This window comes from Molothrus aeneus, chromosome 2 (genome assembly GCF_037042795.1).
Source record: "Molothrus aeneus isolate 106 chromosome 2, BPBGC_Maene_1.0, whole genome shotgun sequence".
NCBI classification, from domain to species: domain Eukaryota; kingdom Metazoa; phylum Chordata; class Aves; order Passeriformes; family Icteridae; genus Molothrus; species Molothrus aeneus.
Genome location: NC_089647.1, coordinates 114,281,806 through 114,309,406, shown reverse-complemented (window position 1 = coordinate 114,309,406; position 27,601 = coordinate 114,281,806). Strand labels below are relative to the sequence as shown.

General features: G+C 42.2%; 1 protein-coding gene across 1 annotated transcript in view; it reads right to left on the bottom strand.

The window, feature by feature from the left end:
* Nucleotides 1-5,213: 5,213 nt before the first annotated feature.
* ERG (ETS transcription factor ERG) overlaps nt 5,214-27,601 on the bottom strand; it is a 144,965-nt gene continuing 122,577 nt past the window's right edge. Inside the window, exons 4-11 of the mRNA XM_066571699.1 lie at nt 24,176-24,327; nt 21,154-21,357; nt 20,169-20,249; nt 18,172-18,243; nt 12,144-12,212; nt 11,752-11,808; nt 10,107-10,154; nt 5,214-6,727 (exon numbers count right to left, since the gene is read on the bottom strand). Coding sequence (XP_066427796.1) covers nt 6,207-6,727; nt 10,107-10,154; nt 11,752-11,808; nt 12,144-12,212; nt 18,172-18,243; nt 20,169-20,249; nt 21,154-21,357; nt 24,176-24,327 — 1,204 coding nt within the window. The 3' untranslated portion in view covers nt 5,214-6,206. The remainder of the gene's footprint in view (nt 6,728-10,106; nt 10,155-11,751; nt 11,809-12,143; nt 12,213-18,171; nt 18,244-20,168; nt 20,250-21,153; nt 21,358-24,175; nt 24,328-27,601) is intronic.

The window sequence follows — 27,601 nt, the reverse complement described above, 5'->3', positions numbered from 1 at the left end:
AAAGAAAATTCCATCCCTCCCCCAAACTCTTTGAAGAAAGAGTGGAAAATGTTCAGCCTAGTCTTGGTAGAAAATACAGAATTTTCCAGCATTTATTAGCCTTGTGTATTTAAAGATAGGAGCACTTCAAAGCAACATCTGTTAGTCATGATCTGTATTTACCCTCTCCAGCACAATGGGATCCGACTCATGGCTGGGTCATCATTCCCATCCCAGAAAACTGAAATGTGGGGATGTACCAGACAAGTTTCTGGGAACTAGACAGCATGAGGACATTTTTCAACCATAAAACAATGGATATTTTGATTTTCTCCATTTTTTCACCTTGTATTTTGAGTACACTAATGCACACATGCTCCTCCCCAGCCCACAGGGGAAAAGGGACATTATTTCTAAAATTGACCATTTCAGTGTCAGTGTGGTTGCAGAAATACTGGAGAACTTCACAAGGCCTCCAGCTCTTCTCCATGGAGGTGAAGAAAAAATGGTTTTTGAAATCCTCTCTCATCCCTGGCAGTCCTGGGCTCGTGTGTCAAGTGGCCAAGGGATCTACAAGGCTGTTTTGTGACACGAATTGGGAATTTTGCAAAAATATAGTTATGAATTGAGTAAAAGGTATGCCTAAAACTTAAAACCTGCCTTTCACATCCTCTTAGAACTCCTTGCAAGCCTACAAGTGTCATGGGAAGTATTTAATCCAAGTTCTTGTGCCTGTTTTAGAAGCCTGTATCCTATTTGGTATCTGGATATGGAATTTTGGGAAACAGTTTTGGGGTGATGGTTTTTTCCAACCTTGATGAATCTGCAATCCTGTGATTCTCTGCAGAGCAGATTTTAAGTTTTACGTGGAGAAAAATGACACCTTCAGCAGGAAGAAAACTGGAAATGAAGAGGCACATTTTTGGGGCAGGATGAGCTGGTGGAACCAGTGCAGCAATTTCACTCCCAGAGTTTGGAAAAAGCTTCCCAGTGGTCTGCTGGTGGAGACACCTGAGGAAAGGAGGTTTTTTATCTCATGAGAAGGGAACTCCAAAGAAAGAACATGGAATTCCATCTTTCAGCTGCTCACCTTTCATCCAGGTGGGACTAAAGGTGCATCAGCTGCTTTATGGGAAGAACAGACCCCAGTGGGATGGAGGTGCAGTCAAAAAACTCCCAGATGGGAATGGTTTAGACAGGAGGAGACATCAGGCCTGGAAATATGAAGGGGAGACAGGGGAAAAAAAAGACAAAAAAACAAAAAAAAAAAAAAGAAAGAAAAAGAAAAAGGGCACATTAACAATTGTCAGAGAAGAAGAGGGATAGGTTTGTGAAGTGGAATATGTCAAAGCTTGGCAAACACCCAGTCAAAGGGAGAGCGATAACAAACCACAAATATTTGGAAAGCTGTAAACACTGAGGCAGGCAAAGAACTCTGGAGGGTGAGGAATTGCAAAATACAGAAATGGCAGAAAAAAAAAACCCCCACAAAACTACCCACCTCCTCTTGACAATGAGATGTGTTGGGCTCTGTGTAATGGGAATGGGTAGAAATACCCTGGAATTGAGACCATTTCAAAGGAGAAGGTTAAGGAAGCATCAGTAAATGTACAGTAGAAAATAGTTTTGTTATATTGAGTTTTGTTATAATAATATCATAATAATAGTTTTGATATAATAGTTTTGTTATAATGTTGTAATGGATGGATTTGGTTTCCCAAGCAGAATTCCTCACTGCTTCTAGCACTGGGCACAGAAAATTATTCTGCCCCTTAGGTTTTTATAAAATATATATGGACCAATATTCTGGCATGCAAACCCAACATTTTCTGAGCCTGGTTTTGAGAAGTCCTCAATCCAGTGATTTAAAAGGACATCACATCAATTCCTGGCCCAAGAACTCTGGGTGTTTTGTTAGTTTTCTTGAAAATATGTGCCCTTTTAAAAAGATGCTGGGGAGGGAGCTGACAAGAAAGATGGAGAGGGACTTTTTACAAGAGCCTGGAGCGCCAGGACAAGAAGAATGGCTTCAAACTGACAGAAAGGAGGATTAAATGGGATATTGGGAAGAAATTCTTCCCTGTGAGGGTGGGGAGGCCCTGGCATAAGGTGCCCCTGGATCCCTGGAAATGTCCAAGTCCATTCTGGACACTGGGGCTTGGAGCAACATGGGGCAGTTGAAGGTGTCCCTGTTGGAACCTTTATCTCCCTTCCAACCCAAACCACTCTGTGATACCATAAAATTAAATTTTGAAATAATTTTCTGCATTCCAGATGGCCCAAATATCCTCATAAACCATCTCAAAATATTCTCATTAACCTTTCCTCAGGCAGGGCTCATGCAGGGTCATGCTTTGATGTCCTTGCAGCTGCCAGGGCCTCCAAGGAGAGATCACAGCACCCAGGGGACAGCAGCAGAGCCAGGCAGGATCTGCTGTGAAGATATCAAAGTGTTCCCACCACTGCCCACAGAGGGAATGAAGGATTTGTGTTGCATCAGGAGGTAAAATTCAGGAATTAACCAAACCTTTTGGATGGATGAGGTGCCCTTCTGACTGACCAGCATTTAGATCATCAGAGACTATTTTCCTAATGTGACCAGAACTTGAGAAGAAGGTACAGAAAAAGATACTGAGATGACTAATCATATGACATAGGTAAAGCGGTTTCTTCTACCTTTAATGCACATGTAATGAAAAATTTATTTTAAAATTATATTTTAGCTGGGGCAAGAAATAGTCTGAAGCAGAAAATTTTGCAGAAGGAAAGTCTGAATCCCTGATGATCCGTGGGCAGTTTAAAAGGCTTGTGTAATTTGGGGTACCACGTGCAGACTCTGGAATCTGGGTAAGCTTTGCAGCTTGGCTGACAACTGACTCTGAAAGACACTTAATAGTTATTAGTAAGTTATTAATATTACCAGTTTCTGCAAATCAGGGCTGTGCTGTCCAGGTGCTACATGGCAAAGAGAAGATCCAGCCAAGGTTTTGGGGTGTGTCTGAGCTTCACTGAACATCTCTCATGGTGTGGACATGGAGCTCCTCTGCACTCATCCCTTGCCATGGCCACAGGGAGACCCTGCAAATAACCCCAAGGCAGCAGTAGCAGGGTCTCTCCATCCTTCACTCCCCTCTTGCCAAATCTGTGTTTTCCAAGGCTCCTGGAAGGCAGGGAGCAGGTCCTGAAGGAAGGTGTAGCTCTACAATGGGTCACCAGTGACCTTCCCACGATGGCCAGCTTGAGGATTTTGCTCTTGACACGAGGAGGCTCCATCTGCTCTGGCTCCACCCCTGTCCCAGGATCTGGATCCCTATGCCAGGATGCTGTTCCCATTGCACAGGACAGCAGCCAGGCACCACAATCTGGAAATCCTGCAGGCAGCCCCGGGAGCACTGGGGATGCTTTGGAGGCCTCCAGGCATGTCCTTGGTCATCTAAACAAAGAGCTTCTTTAAATCTGGATTTTTAGTGTTTAATTAAAAGCTGGTTCAAAAACACACTTACCATTTTGGGTTGGAAGTACACATGAAGCAGAAAGTGAGGATCTGTGGATTTATTTCCATTGAAAGGCAAATTATTACCTTTATAGTCACACGTAGGTGTGCCTGCCATAACTCCACAACTTTCTAAAATAACAACTGACCTTTTCCAACAGTTAATATTTTTCTTTTTTTTTTTTTTTAGAAATACACACTTAGAGGAGTCCTTATTCTTATTTCCCTGCTCAGGTCTCACACATTGGTAACACAATCCTGTGCTTATAAACTGCCACCAAGACACTCCTAACAAAAAGCCCGTTGAGTTGGCTCCCATTGCTCCCCAAAAAATGGATATGCAGAACATCTATAAAACCTGAAACCACACCCATTTTGTCTAGGAAAAAGGACACAAAAGAACACAAAAGGACACAAAAAAGGAGGGATACAGGGGGCTGAGCTGTCTGGGATTCCTGCAGCAAACACTGTGGAGAGACACTCATAAATGTCAGGGATGATTTTCCAGACCAGTTCCTCAGATGGTGTTGGGAAAGAATGGATTTATGCCAGTAGGCACCAGATGCAGTTTTGGGGCCCAGGGTACAGAGTGGGAAGCCTCTAAAGCTAGAAGAGAAAAATTAAAAACCCTGCCCTTTGTAAACAGCCAGGATGGGCTGCAGTGACAAATGAACAAGGCTGCCATACACTCCATTCTAAAGTGGGGAATAATGGAAATTACTCATTATTCACTTTATTTACTAATAATGATACAGAATGTATTAAGGGCAAGGGGGCAAAGCAATTCAACACACGATTCAGGAGGAAGATACATCTCAGCTGAGATTTTGCAGCATAACTTCATGACAACAAAAGATAATTTCTGAGCATAAATACTCTTCCTTAGAGGCCTCCCTTAGGCTTCATTTCCAGCCTTGGGCGTGGAGCTGTTGGTGAATTAATTGGGAATGGTCGCAATCTCTGGGCCAGGGAAGCTCAGCACAGGGATGGCAAGGCACTGTTGAAGAAGGGCTGGAAGTGTTTCAGCAGATCTGTCTGGAAAAGAAGATGCACAGCACCTGTGCACTTTAAACTCAGGCTGTTTGCTCCTACATTTTCACAGCCCAAAAATCCTGGCCTATTTTAACCTGGTGAGTAGCAGATCTGGCATGGGTGTCACACACAAAAAATGCAAACACAAATGCAAACCACAGTGTCAATCTGAAATTGCCATGCTAGGCCAAGCTTATTTTATTACATACATTCTGCAATCTAAGGACTAATATGTTCATAATGTAAACATTAAGCATACAGAGTTAAAGTTCAAGGCCACGATAGTTTGGTTTTTTTTGGATTGTCCCTTTTTGTTTGTTTGTTTGTTTGTTTTTTGTGTGTGTGTGTCTTTGGTTGGCCGAGATCAACTCGTAGTGTATAAATGCATAAGTTATATAATAATTATATAAAAAGGAAAAAAAAATAACATTGAACTTGTATACTTCATTCTGACAAACGCACAGCGTTCGCGACTCGGTAAGAAAAACTGGCGCCCGCCTAACAAAAATACTCAGGTGATTTCTGATTCTGGCAGTCAGGGGTTGTCTCTTGCTCTAACCAATAGAAAACAAACTCCCTTAGTAATGATGAGGTTCCAACTGGTAACTTTTAAATATCAGACACAATTCCAGTTTTGCTTTTGGTTTTTTTTTCCCTAAAAAAAAAAAAAAAAAAAAAGAGATGCATATTCTGATTTCTCACTCCTCCTTCTGCTTTTTCCCTTTTCCCACTTTTTATTACTACTGAATCAAGTCTGTTCCTCCTGAAATACTGGGAATGGTATAATACTGAGCAATATGTTTCACAAGTCCAAACAAGTGTTTCTTCATAGTCCCAACACTACAAAGTTTTCAGTCTTTTCAGTCTCTACTGGTCAAGAAGTTTCTTTCCTCCCCTTCTCAACACCTTCATCCTCCTCCTTCTCCTTCCTGCTTTCTCTGCCAGGTGCAGGCCTCTGATCTACAATCATACACTTGCCCTCCAGCACATTCTCATTTCCCACGTTTGGCTCAGGGTTCCTGTAAAAGTGTCAAGGAATCTGAAAGTTGGGTTTTCTTCACAGTTTGAGTAGCTGATTCGCTCTGATGAATGGATCTCCTTTGACTTTAACCACAACACTGCTGCTCTATTCCAAATCAGCTTCCACACTAACCAGTCTCTTCTGCTGATATGTTTCTATTTTTTAAATACAGATAGGCTTTTTTTTTCCTTTTTTTTTCCCTTTTCCCTCTCTTTTGTAATGATCCATATACTGTATGTTAGGTCACTATAGACTTATCCTTATATTGCTGTAGTATAGTCCCAGTTTTGCACTAGCATGATATCAAACTTTACACACAAGCTTATCAACTTTTTAAGACCACCAGCTTCCGTAGGTTTTCCTTATCATTCCATGCTTCTACCTACAATAGTCTTTTGTTGTTTGGTCCACAGAGTCGATGCCCATATACATTACATTTTAGTATCTTAATACTTCTTGGATATTTCCTTTAAATCCCTACTACAAAAAAGTCTTTTTGACATCTATTTTTAACGTGGTTTTGGGCTTGTTTTTTGTTTTTCCCAGCCAAACCTTCACTTGTCTCTTTAGGCACTTTTAATTCGAGTACTCCAACAGAGTTCATTGCGACTCCTCTGGGACCGAACCCCAGTGAGAAGCCCCTTTGCTTTGCCTGGTGTTTATCTCCCCCTCTACCCCACTTTAGTAGTAGGTGCCAAGATGAGAAGGCATATGAGCAGCTGGCAGCCTGGTGTTGGGGTAGATCCCTCCAGTTGGCGAATTCCAGTAGGGATTGGGGGCAGCAAAAAAGCTGGAGGACGTCACGGGCAAGGCGGGGGGGTGGGGAGCCACAAAGTTCATCTTCTGCGGGTGCGCGTGGTACGAGCTCATGTAGGGCAGCTCCGAGGGGTACTTGTACATGGACGACTCCGGGGGGTGAGGCTGCAGGGCCTGGGCGATGCCGTGGAAGTCGAATTTGTAGGCGTAGCGCTTGCCGTGCACCTTGGTCATGATGTTCTTGTCGTAGTAGTAGCGCAGGGCGCGGCTGAGCTTGTCGTAGTTCATGTTGGGCTTGCTCTTGCGCTCGCCCCAGCGCCGCGCCACCTCGTCGGGGTCCGTCATCTTGAACTCGCCGTTGGTGCCCTCCCAGGTGATGCAGTTGGAGTTGGAGCTGTCCGACAGCAGCTCCAGCAGGAACTGCCACAGCTGGATCTGCCCGCTGCCTGCGGGGAGGAACAGAGCGGGAACGTCAGTAACGTCAAGGGATCGCTTGTGCGGGCTTGCCCCGATTTGTGGAAACAAACACAACTTTGCAGCTTTTGTGAAAGTTGTAAAGCTGGTATGTTTATTACAGTGCTGGGCATGTGTAGGAATTGTTCTTCTGTGTACCTCTGGGAACTCTAGATCTCTTTTTACCTTTTTCTTAAATATATATGCATGCAATTTCACAATAGGTTCATACACCTTTCATTCCACTGATTTTCCATGACACTTGTTACTAATTCTTTTTTATCAGAAAGAACTCTTGGGTCAGGTTTCTACTTTGCTTCATCCCCAAGGACCCCATTAGGAAATGTTGGGATGTTGGCTCCTAATTCTTTCTATTAGCCGGTCCCCACATAGGAATGTGACAGAACTACAGACAAAACTCTCCTTTGTCCCCTCAAAAAAGAAAGAAGCCCAGAAGTTTCTCTCCTTGATTAGGTGAAAAGACACCTCATAGGCCTGGGAGACTTCACCTCAAACTTAAGGATAGCCAATTGGACAGGAGCCAAAAAGTCCTGAGCAATTTACTAGAAAAAGAAGAGAACAAAGAAACTAATCGCTTTTCTGAGGTGTTTTACCAGGAGCAAAAACCTCTTGCACCTGGCTTGGTTTTTCTCTGTTTATTTTGCCTTTTATTAAACCTTTTTGTTTCCAACTCTGCAACAGAAGCAATCCTGCTGATTTTATGTCTCCAAAGGTAGCTGAGCTATCTTGGGTGAGTAATAGACCTCCAAGAGCTTATGAGACCTGGCTCAAGGAGGCAGCTATTGCTGTCCCCCTTCTCCCAGGACTGCCTCACAAAACCCTAAAGAGCAGGGATAATTGTAATGTGTCGTGTTTTCCCTCATGTGAGTGGCAGAATGCCATTCCATGGAGGTTTAATTGTTACCTAATGTCATTCAGCGCAGACAATTGATGGGGAAATAATACAGGGCTCATTTAGGAAACTAATCTCCAAAGTTCAGCACAAACAGCTTTCACTTGCGTAACACTCGGCTTGTTCTCACAGCATTATGTTGCAACTAAATGTTCCCTGCTATGGAATGAGCCCACACAAAATGGAGAAGTTTAGAGCAAGCTGGGCCCGTGCCAAACCATATCATCCCTTTGCAGCATTTGGGGAAATGCACAACGGAAACTTATTAGCTTGCTGTTACACTGCATACAAGCAGAGGGCAAAACAACTGCAAGAACAGTGAAAAGGTCCATAAAATACATCCTTGTCATCATTCTGCTTCAAATGAGTTAAAATGATTATTTTACGTTAAGACATAAAATGTTGCTGTCGTATTTTTCTCACTCTCTGCCAATTCCACCGCAAAAAGAAAACAGTCTGCTGTGAACTTTGCAAAAGTGAGGTAGGGCAACAAAATTTGTCCATTTTAGACAAGTGAAAGTACATTTCAAAGGGCCTTGCCACTGACAGTCGTGTTAGAAGCTTAGCATTTCTTAACAAAGCAACACTGAAATGATGCAAAATGCAGCTGAAGCAGCTTGCGATGCAATCTGTTTCACAAGCACGGTGTCAGCAGAATTTGCCAACCAGCCTGGATGTGCTAACTCTGAACTATGTCTCTGACCAGGAATAGGTTGGGTTTCTCTCTTTTTTTCTTATCCAAACCAGCTATGTGGGTATAATAAACAAGGTTTTCTTTAGAAAGCTTATAGTAGCAATTACAATATCGAGCTAGAGCAGCATCTGAAACCCATTAGCAGTTTATACTTCAGTGCAACTGAAACCCATATTCATTTAAATTGTATTTATCCAAACTGGCCTTAATGAATTTCTTCTGTTCCATTAACATGCATTAAATAAACAAACAAACAAAAGAATCCATGGTATGAGCAAGGCATGCAAGTTTTAATACACGGAACATAACAAGAGGATTAGGCTTTGAAAATCAATAAACAGTTCAGCACTGGACAAAACACAAATTTTTGAATAAGCAATCCAACATATGTTCTAACATAAACACTTGCCTTCCAAATGTAATGTATAGTCCTATGAAAATAAATGGTTGCTGTCAATTTCCTTTTAATGAGAGAGTAATTCCACCAATTTATAAACACACAAAACATGTTAAAGCACAGGAATGATGGCGTGGAGGAATTCCATACCCAAATGTTAAAAAAGCATCCCAATCCAGATCGTGTTAATGTCATTCACAGTAATGAAATCAACCAAATGGACACTTGATAAAATTTGGCAAGCCATGATTTATGACCAAATTAAAGGGATGTAGGCCCCCACCTCCAGTCAAGACCAGTGTTGCCTGGAAACCTCCACCACCTCAGGCCATTTGGAAAATCCTATTCTTAACACTTATTTAATTACTTTCCTCTGCCACACAAAACTGTTTAGAGAGTCAGCTAATCTCGAACTGCGCTCGATGTCACTTGGGAGAAAGCAAAAGGAAACTGATCAGCATTTTGGCAATTTCAGGCCTTGAAAAGCCATGAGACTGTTGTAAAAAGAGCCACTGTCACTGGAGGCTGAGGAGATCTGTGTGGAACGAGGAATGTTGTGCCCTGGGACTGTCCAGGCAAGGGACAGAAGTGGAACACACTGTGCCAGTCCATTGGGGTGGGCTGTGCTGTTGATCATGGTGCTGTACAGCCACAGCGTGTCCTGCAGACTTGGAGCAGTGAAATCTGCACAATTCCCAAGCAGAGCTACTAAATCACCCAGAGGATCCCTTGTCTTTAGCAAAAACATGATAATCCAAGGTTGCACTCAATGATCCTTGAAGTGTTTTCTAACCTGAGTGATTCTGTGAGTCTGTGATTGTGTTCTAAGCTACACATCCCTATCCACAATGCAACCCGTTGCCTTCTAGAGGTGGGAGAATATTTTTGAAGTGTTTAACCCAGTTATTACCTGCAAATAGATTATACTTTTCTTTTTCCTATATATTTCAACCGAACATTTTGTATTCCTCAAGGCCAGTATGATATTGTGTTGTGGATTAACAGAATCTGGGACACAGCTGATGAAGAGTGGTTAAGAGATTTGTACCCTTCTGGAGGGGTAACTGGAGACCAGATGGGGTCCCTTACACCCCTTAACCAAATCCTGATGTTCAGGAAACTGAAGTGAACTCCAGCTTCAAAGGTTGGACTCTTTGGAGGTCCTTTCCAACCTGATTGATTCTAAATTCCTCAGTCCCACCCTTGTGCAATTCAGAAATTCTGCAACACACTGGGGTATCATCAGCTCCCCCTGAGGAGTGGGAAAATCAGGGACATCCCCTTCCAGGTCTGGTCTTACAGATGAAGTGGGGACACTCAGCAGTGAAAGAGAGGAAAGCCTCCTAAATCAGCAAAATCCCTTCTCACCTGGATTTGCAAGTCGGCTGCTGGTCGGTCCAAGAATCTGATATGGATCTACAAAATTGTGAAAGAAAGATTTAAAATCATGCAACAGCATTGTCAAATATTTCAGGTACCATTTGTGAACCTTGTAAGGGGCGGTGTGCACTGCCTGGTGGGACAGCAGGTCCAACACCTGAGCAATTTTCTCCCTCTGCATGGCAATATTTGCATGTTTTCCTTTCAAACTCGGTGTGCAAGGACAGACATTTGCTTTTTGCACTGTAATAATGTGCAGATGCATATATTCAGAATGTAAGCTTTGCTATGAAGCATTCTGGTGGTGGAATCCCCATCTCTGGAGGTGTCCAAGGAAGGTCTGGATATGGCACTCAGTGCTCTGGGCTGGGAGCAAGGTGGGAATGGGGCACAGCTTGCACTCAATGACCTTGGAGGTCTTTTCCAACCTCAGTGATTCCGGGATTCTCTTTTATCACTGGATTCCAGTGAAGGATACCATGGATTAACCCTGAAACTGGTGTTTTCAGAAGAGCCTCTGTCAGCCTTACAATGCCTGTAGCATCTCAGTATTTCCCTCTAGGAATTCCCTCTGGAAATGAAAACTTATTTTGGCCTGAAGTCCAACAGGGAAAAAAAGGAGGGATGTGACAGCAGGACCAAAGCCAAAGTGAGGGGCTGCAAGCACTGAGTGACCCTGTGGCTTTTACAGCCAAGAAGACAATCAGCTTACATTCCTTACACACTTAAATAATCTGTGCAGCTCACACACAGCTATTAAAAGGTCCTCAGGACTTACATAAATCATTGGTATATTTCTAGGAAGATTCTCATGGTTGGAAGGCCAGATTAGATAAAACACTGTTTGGGCAAAATTCAGTGTAATGCTTCCCAGGCAGTCTGTGCATGAGTTAATGAGACCTAGTCATGCACAGTCTTGTTTAGCTCTAACAAAAACCAGAATAATGATTTAAAATCCATGTGATAAAACCTGGCTCAGAGTCTTCTGAGCTAAGAATATCCTCTAAATCTCTTTTATTTCCTCCTTCTAACCTTTTGCTGTTAACAAAAGCCATGACTGACTCAGGACCTTTGGAGTGCTCTCCAGATACCTGTCCAAAATACAGCTGAATTTGCAATAAGGGATTAGGTCCCACCCCATGGATTTGCTGCTCTGAAAACACAAAAGGCACCCATTTTGCTAAACCACTACTCCACAAACCCATAAGCTTCTGCTTTCTCCTCAGTTTTACAGCCAGACTGAGAATCCCTCTAATATTCCTGTTGTGTTTCAGGAGCCAAAATTCAGATGGGTTTCTGTAGGCTGTAATCCACTCCCCTTTTTTTTTTTTGGCTCATGCACATTTTCCAGCTGCTAGCATCTCAACCACTGGGGTCTTTTGACATCTCCACCTTCCACCCTTGTACCCAAACTGTAGATGGATTTTTTTTTAAGAGCATTTTTATTCTGGGAGGTTGTCACTGTCTTTAAACATTACACTCATCCCAAATCCAGCTGCAGAGCAAACCCCATTGACATCTGGGGTTTTGGTGGTCTCCAGCTGGAGTGGTCTGAACCAGATTGTGCAGTTTGGGTGCCCTTCTCATCACATTCCACAAACCCAGGCAGAATTTCAAACCAAGTGACACCCACCTAACTGAGGACGCTGGTCTTCTGTTTTGGGAACTGTTGAGGATGATGGCTGAGTAGCTGAAAATGGAAAAAAAATCCCATATAGTTATTTTTCCAGTTAGGAAGTTGCTCACTAAACCTTTGAGAGGTCCCCAGGCCTGGAGCTCCTGCTGCCCTCTGCTCCAGGATGGACACAACAGGATTGAAAGCTCAGAAAAAGCTTTTTGAGGCTCTGTGGTGATGGACTTGATGAGGTTTGAGTTTAAGGAAGGATGTGGTCTGCCCAGTGATACCTCCCAGCATTGCCTATACAATTGGCTTTCCTAAAAAGCACAGATAAAAACCTCTCCAGAGCTCCAGTAATTCCCTTTGGAGTCTAATCCATGTTTCCCCAGCTGTGCAGATGCTTTTACCTTTTGACTGAGGGCTGGGGTGGCTGTGACTCGTCCATGCTGATCTCCTGGCTTGCTCATAAGGCAAATCTGTGAAAGAAAAAGACATTTATTCATGCAGATATGGCCTAAAGTGCTTATGTCCAAAAAGGGCACATTTGAGGGGAGTCAGGATTTGGAAAATTACTGTAACAGGCAAGGAATTCTTTGTGAAAACCTTTATAATCTTCATTGTCTCTAAAAACAACAATAAAAACAACAGTTGTGCTCTGCAGAGGTTGTTGTCAGAAGTCTGAGCTGCACTGAAACAGGTGCTGCAAGGAATCTTTACAGACCATACAGAGTTCATCACTTACAAAGGTTCAGGGTACTCCCTTTAGTCCCCTTTCTCAGCCCAGCACACCAAGGAACAGCACACACTGACATTTTGAATAATCTGTGCTAGAATCTTGCAGGAGAAGTCCCCCAAGAGCTCATTTTATGCATAAACCCTCCCAAATTCAGCATTTAACAGTGTTTCCTTTCAAACAGACAGGCTTTAGTTAATTTATTCATCTCTGCTTCTTGGGACAAGCTCCTTAAATTTACACATCTAAATTTTCATTTCCCTTTTTCTTTCATTTGCTCCTTACTTCCATTTTATTTCAGTGCTTTAGCATATTAAAAAAAATGGAAAAACGAAACCATAAAAGCTTTCTTCATAAAGCAAATGTAGTAAATTCAAATGTTTGGTTTACCCTTGGAAATCTTTGGCAGTTTCCTGTGCTTTTCCACAGCTGACTTTAACACATTAGCTAAAATTACTGCCAAAATCAGAGACTTCTGTAACTTCCAGGGCCTCAGGAAGGTAGCAGTGCCCACCTGGTGGAACTAAGTTGGTGCAGATGTCTTGACTCTCAACACTACTTGTGCTTTATTTCAGAATTCATGTTTGGAAATGAAACCAGAAAGCAAAGAAACAGCCCCAGCCTGGCTCTGTGCAAGGCAGATGTATCTGCCCACTTCCAAGCATTGCATGGAAATTAAGTGTAATGTAAAATGCACAACCAAATTGCCTTTAATTTATTTAGTCTGAATAAGAATCCTACACTTCAAAACCTTTGCTTTTGCTGAGATTTGCAACTGATTTTTGTACTGCATTTTCATAATGAATAACCTCGTATCCCTGATTTCTCGAGGACTATTCCACAGCTTCAGAGAAAATAATGTGAAGATGAATCAGTGTGACCTGCAGATGTCTTACCCAGGCTGAGACCAACACTGCTGTTTATTAGAGACTTTACCATCTAGCAAAAAATATCCAGAATTGCTCTGGTTGTAATTCCAGTGGGTTCTGAGCTCTGTCTGTACAGAGGGGGCTCAGCTCTGGGGGTTTGCAGGTACCCTGTGCCTGGCCTGGCCAGTTCCCTGCTCCATGGCAGCTTCTCTACCTCCTCTCTAGATTCCCTTGCCAGATTCTGGTGACATAAGGAACCTATTTTCTCCCACCAGTTTTTCCATTCCCTGCCCAGAAAGACATTGCAAATTCCACCCTTTCTCTCTCTCTCTCTCTCTTTCTTTCTTTCTTTTCTTTCTTTTCTTTCTTTCTTTCTTTCTTTCTTTCTTTCTTTCTTTCTTTCTTTCTTTCTTTCTTTCTTTCTTTCTTTCTTTCTTTCTTTCTTTCTTTCTTTCTTTCTTTCTTTCTTTCTTTCTTTCTTTCTTTCTTTCTTTCTTTCTTTCTTTCTTTCTTTCTTTCTTTCTTTCTTTCTTTCTTTCTTTCTCTCTCTCTCTCTCTCTCTCTTTCTCTCTTTCTCTTTCTTTCTCTTTTTCTCTATCGCTCTTTCTTTCTTTTTCTTTCTTTCTCTCTCTCTTTCTTTCTATCGCTCTTTCTCTCTCTTTTTTCTTCTTTGTCTTTCCTTCTCTCTCTCGCTCTTTCTCTTGCTCTTTCTTTCTATCGCTCTTTTTCTTTCTTTCTCTCTTTCTTTGTTTTTCTTTCTTTCTTTCTCTCTTTCTTTCTTTCTTTCTTTCTTTCTTTCTTTCTTTCTTTCTTTCTTTCTTTCTTTCTTTCTTTCTTTCTTTCTTTCTTTCTTTCTTTCTTTCTTTCTTTCTTTCTTTTCCTTCCTTCCTTCCTTCCTTCCTTCCTTCCTTCCTTCCTTCCTTCCTTCCTTCCTTCCTTCCTTCCTTCCTTCCTTCCTTCCTTCCTTCCTTCCTTCCTTCCTTCCTTCCTTCCTTCCTTCCTTCCTTCCTTCCTTCCTTCCTTCCTTCCTTCCTTCCTTCCTTCCTTCCTTTCTCCTCTCCTCTCCTCTCCTCTCCTCTCCTCTCCTCTCCTCTCCTCTCCTCTCCTCTCCTCTCCTCTCCTCTCCTCTCCTCTCCTCTCCTCTCCTCTCCTCTCCTCTCCTCTCCTCTCCTCTCCTCTCCTCTCCTCTCCTCTCCATTTTTGGATCTCCAATCCATCAGACACCTGTGCCCTGAGAGCCCTGGCAGATGCTGTGTGTGTTTGTACTTGGTGGCACTTGAACCACACTTGGTACAAATTCAGCACTGTGAGAAAACTGCCTTGCCTTTGAACTCCTCACATCACAAGATCATCTTTTGACTACGCCCTCTCCATGAAAAGAAAAATCACATTATCAGCTTTTCTTGAAATAGAGCAAAGCTCCAGCTTCATGCTTGGTTCAGCCTTGATAAACACGTTGTTATTGCAGATAAGCAGATCTGTTCTTGTCCATGAGACATGAGCACAACATGTCCTTATCTGGGACAGATCCCTGATGGGAATGCTCCTGTGTGGTGAGACAAACCCCAGCCAGGTGTCCCTGAGAGCCTCATTGTCACTGAAACCTCATGTTCTGTTGTAAAGGTGACTGCAGAAATCCTCCCTTGCACTGAAGCCCTGCTCATTTCCCATTTTCTATTGTAGTGCCTTAACAATGGCAGTGCTTAATTAATCTCTCCAGAATTGCACCCCAGGATTTGGCTGATTCCCACTGAACTTTATTTATTCCCCCTGCTCCTCATTTTTGACCTTTTTCATGTCATCAAGTGGCTGTCCCCAGGGTCTGCTTTTGCTCTCACATGAACAGTGCTTTGTTATGGGAAAGCTTCTTTGCAGTCTGGTTGAAATGTGACATTTAACTCAAAGGAAAACCACAGAATAAGCCAACAAAGCAGTTTCCTGAAAGAAAACTGAATTTCTGCAAAAAAACCCCTTTTTCTCTGAATAAAAATTCTGACTTTGAAGATGTCCATCAGCTTTCAATTGTAAAAGATAAATTAAAACAGTATTTCCAAAATCACAACAGTTCTTTGGAGAAAATGTTTAGTTCTGCACAGAAGAACCCTAAAACTAAACTGCAATTCCACAAGTAATTGTGTGAATGCAGAAAGATGCTGACACAAAACATTTTGTTAAGTGTCATTTTAAATGTGAGTTAGATTAAAATGCTGAAATGAAGGGGCTCACCATGTCTGATAGGTGGTTTAGAACCTTTTCCTCTAGAGAAAATCAACATTTGTTTTTCCATCACACATAGGATGAAACAAATATGGAAATCATAGACCTTGCCAGGAAACAAAAAAATTCCCAATTTTTATTCAAGTCCAGTGGAAAACAGACTCATTCCAGCCTTTGCCTGAAATCCTCTCCATTGGAACAGCTTTTCCTGCAGGACAGCAGGTCCCTCTGGTCTTATGTTACATTTTCATTTCTGCTGGGAAATACTGAGAGTTTGGGGCCTCTGGATTTATCTTTGGTGATTGTTTCCGTAATTCTGCTTTGTTTTCTCATCCCTATTTGTGCTGACATTCCCCAGTGTCCCTGAGAGCTCCTGGGTACCCTAATCTGCTTTAATGCTCCATGAAAATGTTTAATTTATTTAGAATATCACTTCTTCTTATACTGACACTAAGCAGGTGCTCTGTCACTCTCTTTATTTTGATAATTACATCAAGTTTCCTCAACCTCAGACTGTGATTTGAACAATTTCAAACCTCTGTATCTCTCAACATGCTCCAAAGATTTTTTTTTCCATACTCCCATGGCTTTCCCAGGCGTTTCTAAGCACCTCCAAACTCTGCAAAAAGCCTTTTTGATAAGGGATGATTGACACAGCTTTCCATGCAAGGCCATACTGCTGGGGTCTTTAATGGCACAGCCACATTTCCCATGGGATTTTCCACTGTGGTTCTTCATTTGTTCACCACTTTCACTTTGGCTGCCACTGTGCCATAAATAAAGATGACTCTGTTAAGTTGTTCCTTCATGAGTGAAGGGGGCTAATTTGGAATCAGTAAGATATGCAAATAAATTGTGCCTTGGGCTGCTTTATCAGCTTGTGTTTTCAGTTGTTAATTGATTGCCAAGTTGTTTCTCCCTAATGAACTTCCTGGGTATCTGGACAGGAATCCTGGATAGGAATCTCTGGGTTTAAGTACCAACAAAATCAAAGAATCATGGAATGGGTTGGGTTGGAAGGGACATTGAAGATCATTTTGTTCCATCTCCTGCCATGGCAGGGACACCTCCCACTGTCCCAGGCTGCTCCAGCCCCAGTGTCCAGCCTGGCCTTGGGCACTGCCAGGGATCCAGGGGCAGCCCCAGCTGCTCTGGGAATTCCACCCCAGCCAGGGAACAATTCCTAATTCCCAATATCCCATCTAATCCTACTTTCTGTCAGTTGGAAGCCATTCCCTGGGTCCTGTCCCGGCATCCCTTGGAAATTCTCTCTCTCCACGTTTCCTGGGGCTCCTTCAGGCCACAATTCCATCACCCCAAAGCTTCTCTTTCCCAGGCTGAATAATCCCAAAGTAACTTAAGATGTCCATTACTGATGACAGGATAATTAGCCAGTTCTTAATTTGTTTCTTATGATACACTGATTTAATTTCTATTGTAAATAGTTGTGGGGTGCTTTGGTGAATGCCTTATGGAAGCCAAATGTATGCACTGATCAGCAGTTCCCTTTTTAGCCATTAATATAAACAAACAAATCTAGCAGAGTTTGATTTCCAAGGATCCAGACAAGTTGAATTTGTTGATGTAATGGCCTGGTAGTTGTTTCCTTTTCTCTCTTTTCAAATTATCAATTACCAAATCTACAGACATGCATATATACATGTATACAAGGCTATATTAAATAATATCTGTATCTACCCTCCTGCACTCTACCCTAGAGCACAAATAAAATAATTCCTGCTCAAACTCCCTTTTTTAATGTGCCAATATCTCTTTTCACCAGAGCTCAGCCAATTCCAGTGCATGCCCCTTCTGAGCACTCGGATTTTTGCCTCTGGCTCAGTAATGGGTTTCCTTTAAATTCAGTATTTGCTGCAACTCCTCTTCATGTCCCTTACTACTCTGCACTCATTCTTGGAAAAGCAAATGTCCAGTTTAGGCATTTTTCCAGCATTTTTTTGTGGTGAAAGGTGATAAAAAGAAAATCTTTGCCTTCATAGCCATGTCCTCACCTTCTCTGATTATTCCCATCAGCCTTTCATAAATCAGCACATCCACAAAACTTTCACAGGTTTCAAAATTTTGAGCTTTAAGAACTTCCTTATGTTTTGATTTTACTGAACACTCTTAAACTCACAATCAGATTGTTGTGGGTTCTGCTTGCCTCAAATATAAATAAAATGTAGACAGCAGGAGAAGCATACATTCTGCATTTTCAGGGTGTTTTTCCACAACAGACTTCAAATAAAAGGGAATTTTATCCTCATTTTGCAAACAGAGAGCTGAAGGGGATTGACAGGTGACTGTGCTGGGACAGTGCAACAGAACCAGAGAACAGAGCTCAGGTTTCTGATTCCCTGGTGCTTTAAGAAGTTGATACAATTGCTTCAAAGACAGAGATTTGTGAAAGAAATGGACTTATTAAACTCTACTTAATTATTTCACTCTAATTATTTCACTCTACTCAATTACATAGACACATATATATGTGATATAAGTACATAATGTGTGTGTTCAAAATAGAGTCTCATATTTAGGAAAAGGAAAAAGAATGAGATATTTCAAGAGATGAAATGAGTAAGATCACAGCACACAACAAGTGGTCATTGTTCATACCTGGCCTGGTTGCAATTCTTTGTGTTGCTTCTGGATAAACTGATGTGTTTGGGAAAATAAAAGTGGCACCTCCTGAAGAGAAAGAAGAGGACATAACACCTAAAGATTCATTTCCACAGTCCCTAAATCCACCAATATTTTCCCCTCCTGTAGAGTGAATGCGTGAGGAATCTGAATAACTAATTTCTGCCTTTGGACTGTTAGATGAACAAAAGTTCATTCCAATAATCTTTTACATCTGTGTAAATCCATTCAAATTACTGGATAAAAGTCTGTGCAAAATCTGTTTTAAGAAGGAGACAGTCAAGCTCAGGAAATCCCTTGTACCACAACCACCTCCACCTGGGAAGGTGGCTTTGTACCCCCTGAAATAAAACCTCTTTGCCTTCATTAGTGCATTCCCAGAAAAGTCCATATTTTCAACAGAGACTTTTGGGTCAGACCCTCAGATAGCTCATTAATCTTCCCCAGAGTGAAAAAAAAAAAAAAAGAGAAATGTTGACCTTGATGTAGGAATGGAATCTCCCTTTTCTCAGGCATTGAAATTGCTCTGACTACACCAATGGACTTCTCATGACCCTCTCCAGGAAGATCAAAAAAGTCAATTACTGCTGAATTCAAGAACTTTTTTTCTAACTCTTTTGTGGCCCACTGAAAATTGAACAACTGATTTCCCATATGCTGATGACCAGCACACCATTATTCACACTCCCCAATGACAGATAATCTCATTTTGGTGAAATGAATTTCAGAATATCATTGTCAGTGCACACATAGAGAAAAAGATAACACACAGAACTGCTGAACAACACTTGGATATCCACAAGTAGAAGCTGCTTGGCAAATGAGAATCTCTAAAGCCAGAGATGGAAAAGACCATCAAGTCCATCTATTTTTAAAAAGGACTTCAATCTTATCCAAACCACATCAAAGTAAATGGAAAATTTTTTGTTGTTGCCTTTGGTGGGGTTTGCAGCAGGCCTAGAGCCCACAGCAGGACTTTGTTTGCCACTATGACCAGTGGCAAACCTCTAATGTCAGGGAAAGATCTAATCCAGTGAATTTTGCTATGAAACTCACTCAGAGTGAAAAATGAAATAAAATATGAAAGAAACATTGCTATCCAAGTTTTGTTTTCTTTTTCTTTTGCATTATCCTTTGTATTATCTTTTTCCTTTCTCATAGAGAATTGTTCTTTCTGGTCACTGTAGGTAACTAACACCCTCAGGCATGATCATGCAATATTCCAAACATCTTTTGTAGGGATATAAACCACATTATTATTTGTACCATTCCGTGCCATCCTCTGCTGCACAACTGTTACAGCAAGTTAAAATAGATTCTGAATTATTTTCATAAATACTTTAATTTGCATCCTGAAAGACAGATGAGGCATGTGTCATTCTCCTCCTGCCTACACTCAACACTTTTCTGGGACAAATTAACAGAAGGGTGAGTATCAACAAAAATAATTTTAAATTCAGATCAGACTTAGTGGAATTCCCAGCTCAAGTCCCACAGCAGCTAGAAAATGAGATGAGATGAGATAACTGCCTAAAGAGCAATTTTATTGATTTATTCCCACAACATTTAGATCATGGGAGGGGAGACATTCCCATTCCCCAGAGCCCAAAGCACTTCTGAGCTCCAAGAAGCATCTAGGGATCCATGGAGTAGATCTTACAGTAGAATGGACAGAAGGACCATAAAAATCCTCAGATGAAAGGCCCCAAACCTGCAGTTTTATGCTGTGTCAGGGACCCCATCCTCTTGCAGGACACCAGAAATTTCTGCACCACTTTTGCGCCACCTGGCCCTGCGCGATCTCACCTTTTCTCAGTGTGTCTGTGCAGAAAACACACAGACAGCAGGGAGGGGACTCTCTTGCCTCCCTCCTGATTTACCACTTCCATTTTTTTAGCAAGCAGCCCATGGAAAGGAATCCTGTGCTTTTAGAAGATGATGACCTACAGCAGTGGGAGCAGTGCCAGCATTACCTGTGTTTCTAGCATGCATTAACCGTGGAGAGTTTTGTAAGGCCTTATCAACATCATCTGAAGTCAAATGTGGAAGAGGAGCTACAAAACAAAACAAAAAGCAACACCAAAATGTAAAAAAAATCGTGAATTATCTTCTTAAACCATATTTTCCCCTGACAGGATTGCCTGAATGTGAATCTATCAACAGCCTGCAGTTTGGAGGGAGGTGTGTGGGCTACAGGGTAAATTAGGGCATTCATTTGTCCAATATCATAATTTATTGTTATGAATGCACAAAATTTCTGGCTGGTTATTGACAGTGTGCGTGTGGAGGAGACTGCACCGCACTGGTGTTGCAATGCTTGGTGTTTTTTTTCTCTAAAAACCATGTTCATTTTAACTTCTTTAAACTGAGGCAAATTTTCCTCAAGCTTAGGTGAAAGCCCTCAATCCAGGTAATCCCTTTTTTCCCATTGAAATTCTAGCCATGCACTACAATCAATTTGCATTTGGACTTCAGGGACTATTCCTTTTTTTCCATGAATTTACAGAATTTTTTTTTATTCAATACAGTTGAATCTTCCCAATCCTACCCAGAGTACAGCAAACTCCTGCCATTCCTTAGAATCATGCCTGGAATTCACTTTATGAATCAATGTTTGCACTCTTGTTTAGTTAAAATGGAAAGAAATGAGTATGTGACCAGAAAAAACATCAGCACTGAACCCCATGTGATTTTTTCGTCCCGCTCAATATGCTTCAACTCAATTTTTTTCTTCCTGCTCAGTATGCTTCAGCTCAATTTTTCTCTGAGATGGATACCTAGAAAGAGTCCCTAATTCTTCTCTTTGATAAACATGAGTGAAATTAATGGGAATCTTTGGGCTGGCCTCCCTGTCATGCTCTTAGGAACAGCAACATTTGCAACAGACACTTGGAAAACCCAATTATCCAGAGCGATCAGTCTGGGACTGACTGCAGGCACGACGCAGGGCTGGCTTACTCTCTCTGAGGTAGTGTAGGTGTGACAGGAGGATGTCTGCATTGTAGCTGGGGGTGAGCCTCTGGAAGTCATCCTTGGTCATTTTGCAGAGCTCCTTGCCGTCGATGTTCTGGAAGAGCAGGATGTCCACGTCCGGCAGCCCGTACTCCTTCACCGCCCACTCCAGCCACTGGCGCACGTGGTCAGTGCTCCACAGCGTGGGGTCTGCAGGGCCACACAGCAAAATATCAGGCAGGGAAGGGCAATTCTGAGGCACTGGATCCATGCAAAATAATCCCCCCTTCACTGACTGCTGGAGGAGTTAATTTGGTGTGCTGAGTGCAAGGGAGAGCAACTGTGGAGGGCTGAGAGCTCTGAGTGCTAACAACAAAGCCTGCCAAGGGAACAAATCTGTGTCAAGGGAGATATAGGCTGGATATCAGGAAAAAGTTTTTTTACAGAAAGGGTGAGAAAGTTCTGGAATGGCTGCCCGGGGAGGTGGTGGAGTCCCCATGCCTGGGTGTGTTTAACAAAGCCTGGATGTGGCACTGGGTGCCAGGGTTGAGTTGAGGGGTTGGGGCTGGGCTGGACTCGATGGTCTTGAAGGTCTCTCCCAACCTGGTCATTCTGTGAATTCTGTGAGTGAGTTCCTTCTCCCACTCAGCTCCTCTGCCTCATTGTTCTTAGGCCTTTTTCGCCATTGTTTTTAGCTCTTTTTAACAGAGCTTCTGGCCCACTGACAGCACTGCAAGCTGGAGCTGAACAAGTTTCAAAACTCTCTGTTCAATCCTCATCTTTATTCAAGTGACATTTCCACTCATGTCTGAAAGAATCTTTCTTGGGTACAGGATAAATAACCACTCACAGATTCAGGCAGTTATTTCACAAACTAGAGTGGCTCTCTAGTTAATAATATTAGAATATTAAAATATTCTGCATTTTTTTCCCCAGGCTGCTGTGTTATACATTGCTACACCTGGGTGGTTTTGCACTCAATACCTGAAGTATTGGCAAAACCATCTGGGGAAAAGAACCCCAAACAGCTGAGATTTCTAGCAAAATGTTTTTAAATTAATCCTTGATTTTAATTTAAGCTTTTTTTTTAATTTTTCCCTCTAAACACCTCTTTCTCTATTTCTCTCCCATTCTATCTTTCCTTGTTCTTGAGTGAGGAACCAACACAACGGTCCCTCAGCTCATACCACAAAGAATTTATACTTTTTGCAGGGAAAAGATTAAAGCCAAGGGGAAAAAATTCTTCAAGACTTTATTCCTTATCATCTTAATGACTCTGTGATTTTGTGATATCTTCAAGGCTGAGAATGGAGCATGTGGAGGTCAACTGGGTCCCAAGGTTCATCCCATGAAAATCTGGGACATGAATGGCAGCCTAAATAGCTTTTCTATGGCTTAACTTCAGGGCCAATGCCTCTATTTTCACTGCTGTTAAGGCTGGTCTGAAAGAGGTGGAGACCTCCTGAATTCCACCAAAAAACACTTAAAATAATGCCTCCATCTGGTATGAAATAAGCAAGAATCTAGAGGGATGCAAGTCTGGTGGTAAATCTTGGGTCTGAATGAGATTGCCCACACCTACAGCAAAGAACTCTGAGAACTTCACTTTGCTCTGAGGTAAACAACCAAACACCAGGAAATTTACCAAAATATTTTCATTATGTCTGTAATTTTTAAACAACCCTTAATGATGATAAATAGAAAGTTACAACAGCTGGAAATGTGAATTTTACTTCTAACTTCACCACATGACCTGCACACTGCCTATGCAATAATCAAAACCAACTGATTTTTGCCCATTAATTTCTTCAAGTGACTTCAAAATGGCAAGACTGTGACTGTGACCATCTTGCTCCTTGATAGTCATTCAAACCCACCTCAAACACACCTCCAGGAATATACTAAATAAGAAAATCCCATGCTGAGCTAACCATGCTAAGAATTACTAAAGGTCTTTTTTTAAAAAGTGCCAAACATTAGGGAGAGAAATGTTTTGGAACATTCAAAAGTTCTGCATTTCAGTGTTGGCAGGACATTTATTATTCAGAGCATCACTCTCCTGTCTCCAGAACAGAATTGACAACACCATTGCAGAGGAGGACACTGCAACAGCTTTGTCCACACCTTTCTTGACAAATAACTGAAATAATCACAGCTTGCAAAATTGGCCACAGTCAGTACTCTTGCATGTCTAAGCAACTGAAAAACTGTAATAATATTAAGCAACATGGCAGAGGCAGAAATATTTCACACAAGCACCTCTCTGCTGGAGAGGAACCAGCAGCAAAACATTCCCTCCTGGCTGCAGGTGTTGAGTTTACCCTGTGCCCGTCCTGTGGTTTAGGAACACCCACAGATGCCAGGATGCTGTGACTTGGAAACAGGCATGCTAATTATTCTGCAGAATATTCCAGGTTTGTTTGGAAAACAAGGCAGCCAGAAGTGACAAGAAGGCAGCAGCCTTCTTGTCCCATCAACTGTTGAATCCCACAGCCAAGCCTGCCAAGGCTGACCAAGAATTTCTCAATTGTGCTCTTACATTGCACTGGAGTTGTCAGTTTGCTTATTAAATATTTTATGCTGCCCAGACTCAGAGAATAACCCACATAAAGGCTCTTCATGCCCTGTTTGATCCGACAGAAGCTACTTTTTGGTATTTTCAAAGATAACCTGTGCTACAGGGATCCTTTCTCTCTCTATCCCACACAAGAGCTTGTCCAAGGGATAAGAAATGGAGGTGCTTCTTCCTTTTGCTCACTTTAGGGTGAAATCCTCCAATAAGGAGCTACAGGAGTCAGATAAGATCTGGAGTGCCTCTTATCAGCCCATTCTGCTGCTGAAATGGGAAGAACAGATTGAGGAGGTGTCCTCCCTGATCCTCCTCAGCTCATTCTCTCAATAACCCCTACAAACTACTGCTCTTTTCCTCCTCATCACTACTTCTCTCCAAACCCTCTCAAATAATCTTAGTGGGCTTGAGGGAAATGCAGTATTTTTTAGCTTGCAGGTTTGGTGCAGAGGGTCTGACCTGCCGGCACAATGACTCTTCGCTCGTTGGTCGTCATGTTTGGGGGTGGAACGTGCTTCTCCTCCATGTAGCTTCCATAGTTCATCCCAACACTGTCCGAGCTGCTGACCATCTTCCCTCCTTTTGCCACGCTGCAGTCATCTGGAGAATTCCTAGGCAGACAGGAAAGGTGTGCTTCCATTATTATTCCAGTCCTTATTAATATCATCAGAAGAAAATCACCTGGAATGAAATGGAAAACTGGAAAGCCCAGTACCTCCCACCCGGTGACTCTGCAGATTCCTTCAGTTGTCTAAAAACACCAACCAGGTTCAATGGACCATAGATTTATTTCTATTGCCAAAAGATCAGGCTCTCATATCAACCCAGAAATTATAAATACTAATAATTTAATTCCAGACATGGAATGGAGGCTTGGTCATGACCTTGTTCAGCCTGGCGGCTGCAAGGAGCTGCATTTCCCTCTCCAAACATCTCACAGACAACTGAGAAACACAGAAACGCGCTTATTGCATATTTTTTTGGGGGAAAACTATTCTTAGTTGCCATTGTCCAAGCAGTCCAAGGCTTGGAGAGCTGCCCACCTCCACGGCCACCGTTGTTCCACACTCAGTTGCACTTCATGTCATGCAATGTATTCACATTTCTACGTAAGCCTCACAAAAAAAAGGGAACATTTGCCAAAGCCATGATTTAAAATACCACACGCATGACTGGAAAAACCTTTCAGCTCCTGACTAGCTCAGTCTCCATGGTACTGTAGTCAAGACAGGGAAATCTGCAGAGGATCTGCAACCAGACACCTCTTTAATTTTGGCTTTGCTTTCTGAATGGAGTCTTTAGGTTTAACATCCCACAGGGGCTTCCCTAATGGCATTTTAATTGCATCACAGTTTTCTTTCTGGCAGACACAGACATATTTGTCCCTTAATTTAATGTCTACAACGTGTTTCATCAGAGGGAGAAAAATTGTTACAAAAATCAAAATAAAGAACTCGGCCACGGGGAATACCTTTAAATGTAAAGAGTTTGTTTGGCAAGGGAAGAAGGGTGTTAGCTGGGGATTGGTTTCTTCAGCAATACCTCATTACTAACAAGCTTTCCTTTAGTCCTGCCATTTAACTCCTGAAATTGTGCTGTGGTCTCGCTAAACAAGAGGCAAGTCATAGATTCATGGAATCATGGAACTACAGAACGGGTTGAGTGGGAAGGGAATTTAAAAATCACTCAGCTCCACCTCTGCCATGGCAGGGACACCTCCCACTGTCCCAGGTGCTCCAAGCCCCAGTGTCCAGCCTGGCCTTGGGCACTGCCAGGGATCCAGGGGCAGCCCCAGCTGCTCTGGGAATTCCATCCCAGCCCCTGCCCACCCTCTCAGGGAACAATTCCTCATTCCCAATATCCACCTAGCTCTTTCCTCCTTCAGTTTAAGGCCTTTCCCCCTGTACAGTGACTCCAGGCCCTTTCCAAAGTCCCTCTCCAGCTCTCTTGGAGGCCTTCAAAGCCCTATGACTCAGTTGTGTTGACTGCTCAGCACTATCATGCTTCAGGAACTAATCCAGTTATAATTCTCACATGAGTGTTTTAAAAAAAGAACCAACACTTGGAAAGCTGAAAAATTAGTGTACATCTTAAATACTAAAAGAAAATATTAAGCATAGCATTATTTTTTCTATGCAGTGTTTCTACTAATTTTACCCTTCTGTGTTAAGGAAAAAAATCTGCTGCTGCTGACTTTCAGTTAAAAAATAAAATATTTTTTATTTTTGAGATCATTCAATGGTTGGCAACATCATCTTTAGGAGAAGGATGAGGGCCTCCAATGTTGCCTGGAAAATGTTGGCTTCACACACTTTTTCCAGGATGCCTCTAAAGACATCCCATATGAAATCTGCCCTGTGTAAAAGCCCTGCAACTGCTCTGTCAGCCCCAGGACTGAAAAACAACCACGAGGGAAAACACAGTCAGCACCTGCCACTGCATGGTGGTGAATTCAGCCCTTCCTCTCACAACCAGAGCACTTGGGCAATATTTTCTCAGGTTTAGTTCTGCTCTCCTACCACACACCACTAAATATAACCCTGGGATGCAGCCCATTTCTGTCCAAACAGAGCAAAACAAAGCTGCTTTTTGTTTCAGACATAAAATCTGAAGGAGAGCTTTTGTGATGATTCCTTGTGAGTGAAATGTTGCCTTTTTCTGCTTCCCTTCCACAAATACAAATGGCATAAAGGCATGAGTGAACCTGCACTTTAAATCATGGACATTTGGAAACATCCTCCGCCACCTGCCCTTATACCTGTGTAGATGTGGACCCAACTCCCAAAAGCAATTCTGTTACAAAGACTATTTGGCTTATTCATTGTATTTTTAGGAAACAGAGAGCTAGCAACATTCTTTAGTTTTACTGGCACAGTTATTTAATTTTGGGTTTCTTTGGTTTTTTTCTGGGGGAAGAAACTTGGGCTAAAGGGACTCCAAAGTGAAATATCCCATCAGTAGCAGCCCACAGCACTTCTACAAGCAATGGTGCATTAAAAACACTCTTGTAAACACTGAGCAGTAAATGATGTGGAAGATCCAGTAGCACAGAGCTTTTGGCAATCTGACAGGGCTTCTGAGATGGTTTTCTTGAGCTGAATATAAACACACAGGGGTGGGGAAGAAGATCATAAATAAGTCATAACTTTTCATTAAAATCCAGAAGCAGATGGTCAAGAGTTTTGTCCCTTTAGCTCACTGGGTGGACAAGCAAATCCCCCATCCATCAAATCTCCTAAGGCCACGCTTAATTTCAGGCATGAAATCAACTCCATGGGATTTAACAGGACTACTCTGGTACTTCAAATTGAGAGAGTGCCCTAAACCACTGAGCAAGGGCTTAACTCAGCTGCCTGGAACAAACTTCTACAGCACAGAAAGCAAAACTGAAAATGCAAGCAGACGCTAGAAAATGGTGTTTCTAGTGCCCAGAACAAGAGAGTGACTGTCCACAAAGGAGTTTTTTTAGGACTTTCTGTGAGTCTGCTTTATTTCTGTACCACCAGCGCAGCAGGGTGGAAAAGCAGCTTTTGGAAAGTGTACCCAGAATGAAGGGTGCAGCTCTGCAGTGATTCATCCCCAGCTCCAGGTCTGAAATGAAACCAGAGATGTTTTCCTTCACGGCTGCCTGTTATTTTTGCCCTTTGTAAATATACTGTGTTACACCTGGAATTTACAAAAAAGGAAAAAAAAATAAAAATTAAAAAGAGGTAAGACTACACACAGTCATGGTACCCAAGAACACTTTGTCCAGTCTTGAGATGATAAATGTCTGCTGAGAAAGTATTTTCTCCTTAGACCTGAAAGCCTCGCCTTAAACCAGGGTTTACTTTTTTTTACTTAAAATCAAGTTGATTTGATAGTTAAATTTATCACCCATTCCTA